General features: G+C 34.5%; 1 protein-coding gene and 1 pseudogene across 3 annotated transcripts in view; one reads left to right on the top strand and one right to left on the bottom strand.

Annotated features, from left to right (window-relative positions):
* The window catches only part of SLC4A10 (solute carrier family 4, sodium bicarbonate transporter, member 10), a 409,333-nt gene that overhangs the window by 41,561 nt on the left and 357,652 nt on the right, over window positions 1-10,120 (bottom strand). For all 3 annotated transcript variants that reach the window (XM_012655843.1, XM_012655844.1, XM_012655842.1), the window contains one exon: window positions 1,554-1,659. In XM_012655843.1, coding sequence (XP_012511297.1) covers window positions 1,554-1,659 — 106 coding nt within the window. The remainder of the gene's footprint in view (window positions 1-1,553; window positions 1,660-10,120) is intronic.
* The window catches only part of LOC105819534, a 7,147-nt pseudogene continuing 6,606 nt past the window's right edge, over window positions 9,580-10,120 (top strand).

Here is a 10,120-nt window from a genome sequence, read left to right as displayed (position 1 = left end):
AGAATGAATATTATATTTAATATTAAACTATCAGAAAATCTAAAACACATAGAGTAAATAATCATGTTAAATAATTTAGAGACGGGATTATTTGGGTTTTAAGGGGACATCAAGACAAGGGACACAAGCAAGGGACACTTTAGACATAATATAGTTTAAAAGGGGGAATATAGGTAGAAGACCCACTACTGAATGAATCCACCATGATCCTATGTCTAAATTTTGAATGACAATAGCATTCTTTTTTGATCAGCTCATCATTTCTTTTGTTGTTCAATTTAAATGGCTCTCTGAGTGGAAGCAGCCTGGCAATGTTATTTTTCTAGGGAAAAATAGATGGAACAGAATAAATGTTAACAATAACAAAAGAAAACAAGAGTAAGTGAAGTCTTATTAAGAGAAAATGACTAGGATAAGAATAAAGGTAGCAAAATATAGGTCAAGATAGAATTTTAAACAGAGTAAGTATTTGATTTCAGTTTTGAAAGAACATGTTCAATGGAGAAATTGAGAAAATAGGCAATAGGTTATATGCTCTTGTAAGAATCATGTTTAGAGTTTTATAATATCTGTACAACAACAAAAAAAATTTCCATGTTCCACTAACTGGACCACTTACAGAAATGGTATGTGTTTGATCAAATGAACTAGAATTCACATAGTTTTTTGCTGATGGTTAAAATTTGAGCTTATAGAGGTAGATAAAGTGGCAGAAGTTTTGGATTGTAATATTTGTAACAGGGAAGAACAGAAAGAAACTAGGGCTACTCTGGTTTTAATATTTATTAAAAACAGAACACCTTTTCAAATTATAAGATTTTGTTGAACAGAAGTAAAGGATACAAATATATATAGGAAAAGAACAAATATCATAATACTAGATTAAGAAAAATTGAGAAATGCAGCTATGAATAAAAAAGAAATCACAAAGCAGAGAAAAGCCAAAGAAAACAAAACAAAGGTACAGGATTTAATTGTTATAGGTAAAAAATATGTTGCCATCCCCTTTATTGAGTGGAAGACAATGGAAATGAGAAAGATCTTATTGAGTGAGGTGCTAGAATTTTGTTAAGAAAAGTGACTTTTGTTCTTCCCAAAGCCTTTAGTATTTACACTAAAATATTAAAAACATCCCCTCCCCCTCAGCATATTGTGAACAGCTGGAGCAGTATTACAGAGTAAAGTAAAAGCGTTCTGGGTTCTTTACACATAAGGCAGACTTAGTTCTGCCATATGGTTTCATTTAGGTCAACTTGCATTTAATGTGCTTTTAGTTCATTTCAGTCATACCAGTCTGTATATGTGGACTTTTAGAGCAATTCAGGCCTACTAACTATTAGAAGCATTTTAATTTAACAATGAAAGATAACCCCAATATACTGATGAATATCTGAAACGAATTAAATTCAAATTAAAACAAATCTATCACTTTTATAATATTATGCATTCAAAAAGATTTTACCTTAGTGGCAGTAATTGATTCAAAATGTGAATGTAAAAAGCCCTTACAATAATGACTCAAAATATGACTTATTTTTCAATGTTTTACTTACTGACACAGTTAGATTCTCCCAAATTATGTCAGAGGCAGAAATATTGGACTCCTTCCATTCCTTCAATGTGTCATTGCTGGGATTATGTGGTTCCACACAGTTACACCTGAAAAGGCAAAATAGTATCTTTTGTGAAATACCTAGCTTTTTGTCACTATACTCAAAACAAATGTACAGTGGCTTCTTCCCCAGTCACACTATTCCTTCATCTGACAGACAAGTAGTTAGTTCTTCCTAAACTACTCTACAACAGACCATTTCCAAAAATCAAGACAGATATATTGCTATGTTCCTAGACCACTCTATAGTGCTTCCTAGAATGAATGGTCCTTACGATAACCATTTGCCCTTAAATTGTAAGTAGAAAAATGATAAACATCCAAATCTTATTGTTATAATATTTATCTACTTGAGTTAATACTGTATAATCATATCAATTAAAATTAAAGGAGATATTTAATTTGAAAGTTCTTTTATAATTTGGCTATACAATTCAAAATTAAAGCTAGATTGAAATGCAAACCCGAGGTATGTATGGATATAATACTTTTTGTGATGAGTGGTAGCCCTGTTAAAAATCAAAGAATCAATACACAAATTCTTTGATTACCTATTATGTATAAGGTACCGTGGTAAATGCTGGATTGGGGTGGGAGCAGCTAGAAGAATAAAGACTTAGAAATGGTGGTAGTATTGCGTAATAGAAAACATAATTTCTGACCTCATGTTCTTTATAATTTTATAAATCAATGAAAAGATACAAGCAAAAATAACCAACAAATTAATGGCCTTACAAGTTAACCTCAATTTGTGTATAGTTTGTTTTCTCAAAATTCATTAATAAACTTGATTTGCCCTTCAGAAAACATTTTCTTATAGAAGCATTTCCTAAATGGTGGTTAGTCTCCCAGATTAACCCACATACACTACATAACTTGAAAGTTCGTTGGACTGCTCTTTTGGTGATATGAATAGAATTGTAGAACCTAACTGCCATTTCTAAAATTATTACTATAGGAAAATACCTTATATTTTCTACTTGGTAAACTTCTCTGCCTAAGCAATAATCTCTCTTTTGTCTTCTACATCAGGGAACTAAGTCCATTTTACTTTACCACCACTTATTCATTCTTCAAAGAGTTATTGAGTGCCTATTATTGCAAACAAAAACAAAAACAAAACTCTACTTGAGTTGCATGATACAGACAGACATGCCCTTGCTTTCACTACGGGAGATTAGAGGAATCACCAGCTGGGCTTGCTTGGGGATGGGCCTTGAAAAGGGCAGAGGGTTTCAATAAGAAATTTGGAAACAAGTGTTTTAAGGAAATGGGATAAGCAAGTAGCGCATACTATGGTCAGTTGCAGTGACCTCCATGATAGCAGAAACAGGAGCTTCAGCAAAAGGAAAATAAAGACACCAGAGATGCAGTAAAAAACATTGATTAAGACAGGTTGTTCCTAAATCCAGATTGGTTGTACAGTCATATAACACAGGCCTTTATGTCAGATAGCTCTATCAATTACTGGGTGTGTGACCATGGGCAAATTACTTACCCACTCTCAATCTTGGTTTCCTCATATGTAAAATGTGGAAGAAAATGCTTACTTAAGAGCTACTGTTAAGAATAAGTAAAATGATTAGACATACAGGTATGACATGATATGATATGTATTAGGTGTCTAGTATACATTTAGGTAGTTTGGGAATTGTGGCTGCTATCATCACGATCGTTATCATTATTATTTTCTGGTTCCTTCTTCAGTCTTTCAAAAAATGTAATAAAACTGTCAACTTTCACCTTGATATAACACAAAAGGAACACTAGTGCTTTCTCCAATATTCTAGTATTTCTTTGTATTTTGCTTCCAATGCTTTAACGAGACTTAAATTCTGACCAGCGTTAGAAGTTTTGCTACCATCACAAAGAACCTATTGAAAGAAGCAAAGTTCCTGTTTAATTTAAGTCTAGGTGATTAGACCACTAAGCAAATACATTAAAGATAATATATGCATGAAGAGGATAATTTAGTTAAAAAAAGGACAAATTATTTAAAAGGAAATAACACTAAAACCACTAAATCACTGACTATTTTCTAAAATTAAAAGTCAAGTCTGGCTTCTGGTTTCAGATGGAGGACTGAACATAGTGTTTATTTTCTCTCATTAACTATAATTCATTAAGCAAAGAAATAATATAAAAAAGAAACATGAAGGGAGACATCAACAAAAAAGATATAAACAAATAAAATACAAAAATCATATGAAAGCAGGCTATTTCTAAAGCATAAGAGAGCAATTCTAATGGTAATCATCGTACTTTTACACATAATCTTTAAAATAGGTGGTATTATTTACATGAAAAGACTGAGGTACAAGTGACTTGGCCAAGGTTACACAGGTAGAAAAATCAGAGCCAGAATTTGAACTTACGTGGTCTACTCCTAATCACTAACTTTTAGAATATATATCTCCTTCCAACTATAGTTAAGAAGTGATCTGGCCTGCCCAGTAGTATCCCACGGAGGCTCTGGACTCACAGAAGTAAGAGGTGGAGCTGAAAACAAGGGAACTAAGAGTATGAATATACTATTGTTGATTCCAGAGAGAAAGAAAACCAAAGAAAGGAGCATGATCCAAAGAGAAAGAAAACCAAAATGTGGAAGGATTTTGAGCCTCTCATGAAGTATTGAAAAGGAGAAGTCATTTGACTATGATGTTAAGAACATTGTTTTCTTTCCTTCACTATATTTTTTTTTAGCTTTTTCTTAGTGGTAGCTAGCTGTAGGGCTAACAACATACATCCAGCTATTTTGCTCCACTAATTGCTAGCTGATTGTTCTATTATTTTTTACAATGCCCTGGGGCATAAATTGCTTTGATGGTCTGATCCAATTAAATCCCAACCTTTTTGCAGAGGTAGTTTTTGAGGTCAGTGTTTATGGTTTGTTCTGACCCAGGAGGGCTTTTCTTAACTATTTCTTTTCCGGGCTCTCTCTGGTACACTAACTGGCCTATGGTTTAGCTTGTATCTCTCATGAAGCTACCAGCTTTCTCTTAATTGCTTTCCACCAAAACTTACATTATTTTTGAGAGTACCTTTAAACTTGAACTCCCCTTTATTATGTTTCAAATAAAGTCAGTTCCTTCGGGGAGAGCTTCAGTGCTCCCATGGGAAAAATCTCTGAGGCATGGCTCCAGAGCTGGGTGTGGGATTTAGGAGCAGGGAGCTGAGTAGGGGCAACTACCAGGGTCTTGTTAATAATCGGGGGACCTAATATTCTCAGTGTTCTATGCCTGAGGTAAAGCCTCAACCCTATATGTGGGGGCTGGGTGAAAGAAGAGACCTCAGTCTCTTGGATGCACAGACCTGGAATTTAGCTTCTGGAGAGGAAGGTGGGGAGGACAAGAAATGCTGGCAGCCTTCACCTCTTGGGAATATACAGTTGGCCTCAACTGGAAACGGAGGGAGAGGAAGTCCTGTATTCTTGGCCATAGTTGCCAAAGTGAAGCTTCTGTTATGCTAAACTGGGAGGGGAGAAAGGAAGGAAGTGGATTGTGGCTCAAGTGCCATAGACTCACTGTTCTTACTAAGATTTAGTAGATTCTCTTTTTCTTAATTTCAAAAAATTTAGGGGGTACAAGTGTGTTTTGTTATATGGACAAATTGTGTCATGCTGGAGTTAAGGCTTTCAGTGTACCCCACCAGAAGAGTATACATTGTACTCGATAGGTAGATTTTCATCCCTCAGCCCCTCTCTCACCCTCCTCCCTTTTTAGTTTTCAATGTCCATTACTGTTCTTTATGATCATATATATCTTTCATTTTGCTCCCACTTATACATGAGAATGTGTGGTATCTGTTTTTCCATTCCTGAGATACTTCACTTAGGATAATGTTCTCCAGTTCCATCCAAGTTGCTGCAAATGACATTATTTCATTCCTTTTTATTTCTGAGTAGTACTCCATGGTATATATGTACCATATTTTCTTTATCAACTCATTGGTTAATTGATGGGCACAGGTTAATTCCATATCTTTGCTATTATTAATTGTGCTGTGATAAACATTTGGGTACAGGTGTCTTTTTTATAAAGTGACTTCTTTTCCTTTGCGTAGATACCCAATAGTGGAGTTGCTGAATTGAATGGTAGATCTACTTTTAGTTCTCTGGAGAATCTCCATATTGCTTGTCATAGTGGTCATATAAGTTTACATTCCCACCAACAAGGTATAAGAGGTTGCTTTTCACCATTTCTTCCTGGATATTAGCCCTTTGTCAGCAGTACAATTTGTAAGCAAATATTTTCTCCCATTCTATAGGTTGTTTATTAACTCTGTTGAATATTTTCTTTTGGGTGCAGAAACTTTTTAATTTAATTAAGTACCATTTATTTATTTTTGTTGTTACTATATTTGCTTTTGGAGTCTTACTCATAAATTCTTTGCCTAGGCCAATATCTAGAAGAATTTTTCCTATGTTTTCTTCTAGAATTTTTATGGTTTTTGAACCGTCCTCTTCTCTCCTCTCCTCTCCTTACATTTAAGTCTTTAATCCATCTTGAGTTAATTTTTATATATGGTAAAAGGTAGGGATCCAGTTTTATTCTTCTGCATGTGGTTATACAGCTTTCTCAGCACCATTTATTGAATAGGGCTTCCTTTACCCAGTGTATGCTTTTGTCTGCTTTTCAAAAATCAGTTGGTCGTTGCTATATGGTTTTATTTCTGGGTTATGTATTCTGTTCCATTGGTCTATGTTATCTACATTTATAACAGTACCACATTGTTTTGGTTACTATAGCCTTGTAGTATAATTTGAAGGCAGATAATGTGATGCTTCCAGCTTTGTTCTTTTTGCTTAAGATTATTTTGGCTATTCAGGGTCTTTTTGGTTCCAATGAAGTTTAGGGTTATTTTTTCTAGATCCCTGAGAAATTATGTTGAAATTTCGATTGGAATCTGTAAATCATTTTGGGCAGCATGGACATTTAAACAATGTTGATTCTACCAATCCACGAGTATGGGAGGTTTTTCCATTTGTTTGTATCATCTATACTTTCATCAATGTTTTGTAGTTCTCCCTGTAGTTCTCCTGATCTTTCACCTCCTTGGTGAAGTATATTTTTAGGTATTTTACTTTTTTTGTAGTTATACTAAACGGAATTGAGTTCTTGATCTCACTGTCAGCTTGACTGTGATTAGTATATAGAAATATTATTGACTTGTGTATCATAATTTTATAAGCTGAAACTTTAATGAATTTATTTATCAATTCTAGGAGTCTTTGGTGGAGTTTTTAGGTTTTCTAGGAATAAGATCATATCATTGGCAAACAGGGATAGTTTGATCTCCTCTTTCCCAATTTGGATGTTCTTTGTTTATTTCTCTTGCCTGATTGCTCTGGCTAGGACTTCTAATACTATGTCGAATATAGAAGTGGTGACAGTGGGCATCCTTATCTTGTTCTAGTTCTTAGGGGGAGTGATTTCAGCTTTTCCCTATTCAGTAGGATATTGGCCAGGGGTTTGCCATATATGGCTTTTATTATTTTGCGATATGTTCCTTTTGTGCTTAGTTTGTTGAGGGTTTTTATCACAAAGCATTTCTGGATTTTACCAAATGTTTTTTCTGCATCTATTGAGATAATCATATGGTCTTCATTTTTAATTCTGTTTAGGTGGTGAATCACATTTATTGATTTGTACATATTGAACCATCCTTGCATCCCTGGGATGAATCACACTTGATTATGGTGGATTATTTTTTTTATGTGCTGTTGAATTTGGTTTACTGGTATTTTGTTGAGAATTTTTGCATCTATGTTCAAAGGGATATTGGGGAGAGGGTCTTCAGAGCTCCTTATATCACCATTCTGGAAGTATATACTCAAAATATTATTTTTAAATGTCATAGGAATCATGATACTGGAGCCATGGAGAAGGAAAGAAATCATTGCGTACTATTAATACTCAGCTCTATAGTAAATAATATTTACATAGCTATAATTATGTAAAGATTTTTTTTTTAGTTTTTCGAATCAACCTTTAGGCAAATTACTTAACACTTAATCATGACTACAAAACATAATATATGTTAACAGCCACTACAGTAGAATCAGGGATGAGGAGGTAGAGTGAGGAACAGAGAATTGGAAGGAAAGGTGAGAGTTATTCATCTCCTCTTACAAGGTAGAATGTGAAGAGTGCTGTCTACGGCTGATGGAACAAGTAATGAAAATTTATAAATGTTATTTGTGATTATTGATTTATTTATGGCTACAGAGGTTGTGCCCATAGGGATGTAGCTATAGGGATGATGGAACTTAGGATGTTATATAGTTATATTGAAAGGGAGGTAGAGTGAGAAGGAAGGTTGCAGGTGGTTGTAGAAAATGAGCTAAATCCATATTTATAAGAGCCAAAAGTAAATTAGTCACGTTTAACATTGGTAAAACAAGAATAGTAATATAAGCATATTATTTAGAGATTTAGAGGTACCACCAAAAATAATCAAAAACTTTGTTAAAAATGTTGCCTTTGAGTGAACTGGTGCTTTTAATTATAATCATTCTATACAATTTGTGTTTTTTCAGGATATGCATGGATTATTTTTATAACAATAAAATGTATTTGAAAAAATAATTGGTTCTTGTGGCAGCTCTAAATTTACTTCCTCATTTCAGTGTGTACAAATTATCTCAAAGTCCCTCTTATATCTCGCTTTGTCTCTTTTTTTCTCTTCTAAAAACTCAAAAATGTTTGCAATCATGGGGAAATCATAAGAGAGTATTTATTTCTTTTATACATATTATGCCCTGCACAATTAGAATTACATGCCCAAGATATTTGGATTATTTTCAACAGTAGAAACAGCTTATCTTGTCATTGTAGAAGACCAGAAGAACCACCCCAAAATATTCCTCTTTGGCATAAGGATTATTTTGAGCTGAAAGCTGCACCATGTGTTTCTTGCTTGCTGCCCTTATGCTGCTGCCACCCTTAACTAATGGAGGATAGGGACTGACAGATATATGCTTTCCTTTTTCATCCTCAAGGCAAACAGTTGTAAGTTGCATTTCATAAGCCTTCCTACAGATCCTATCAAATGAAGCATCAGTCACATGTGCTGATGACCAATTAGATAACACGATTTCTTACTGACTTTGTCTACTTTCCATTATCATCGTATCCATCTGCCATAAGGCTGCCATAACAAAATATCATAGACTCGGTGGTTTAAACAACAGAAATTTATTTTCTTAAAGTTCTGTAGGATGGAAATCCGAGATATGGTGGCAGCATGGTTGAGTTCTGGTGAGGGTTCTCTTCCTGGCTTGCAGAGGGCAGCCTTCTTGCTGTGTCCTCACATAGTGGAGAAGAAAGAGAGAGATCTCTCTTTTCCTCCTCTTATAAGGCCACAGTCCTATTGGATTAGGGCTCTGCTCTAATGATTTCACTTAAACTTAATTACCTTCTAAAGGCCCTATCTCCAAATACAGTAACAATGATGGTTAGGGCCTCAACATATGGAAGCGGGGAAGGGGGAAACTCAGTACATAACAATAACTCTACCTGTTCTTCACTTCAGCTCCCTAAAATAAATTAACCTTCAAGCAAGCCTCTGTCTTAGGCCATGCTTTCAGGAGAACTCAGATTACAATATGTTTTGTTCCATATGTTTGGCAACAGAGTAAAAGGATCTATTGAAAGCTTAGTTATCAAGGCATTATGCACAATGCTCAATTAAGTCTATAAAAAGTTAATGAGTATCATGTAAGACACCATGCTAAGTGTAGTATTGAATGAGGTAGACATGATCCTGGGGGCTTTCTTTAAATGTAGGAGAAAATATTAAACAGCCTATTACACTATTATTTGAATGTGTTTGTGAAATGTACTATAATGAAGTCTAGGCTGCTAACAAGGTAAACAAAAGAGAAGCCACACTTTGAGTCTAGGTGTTCAAGGAAAACAGATATAAAATAGGAACAGAATTTAGTAAGACACAGTGTGGGTATGGCCATGGGGATGGTGAACTAGAGGAAGCAAACAGTGTCAGTGTAGTTGAGACAGAAGGGGTGGTGGAAGAGATGGGGTATGGGACTGAGATAGGCAGGGCCACTGTGTAGACTGATTTTTGGGGACTCAAGTAAGTATTTTGAATATTAAAATGAAAACACTAAGAAGCCTTTGGTTTCTGTGATTTATGTTGTTTATGCAGCCCTCATATAAAATCCATATCATTAACCAAAATGATATTTGAAATCACATCAGGTATCTTGTCTGACCACAATGCTATGAAACTAGAAATCAATAACAGGAGGAGTTTTGGAAAATGTATAAATACATGGGAATTAAACAACATGCTCCTAAACAACAAATGGGTCAATGAAGGAATTAAAAGAGAAATTAAAAAATATCTTGAGACAAAGACAAAAACACAATATATCAAAACTGTGGGATGCAGAAAAAGGAGTTCTAAAAAGGAAGTTTATGGCAATAAATGCATACATCAAAAAAGAAGAAAGATTTCAAATAAATAACCTAACATTACACCTCAAGA

Source organism: Propithecus coquereli, unplaced genomic scaffold (assembly GCF_000956105.1).
Source record: "Propithecus coquereli isolate 6110/MARCELLA unplaced genomic scaffold, Pcoq_1.0 Scaffold49, whole genome shotgun sequence".
NCBI lineage: Eukaryota > Metazoa > Chordata > Mammalia > Primates > Indriidae > Propithecus > Propithecus coquereli.
The sequence above is the reverse complement of the archived record's forward strand: the minus strand, read 5'-3'. Positions and strand labels throughout refer to the sequence as shown.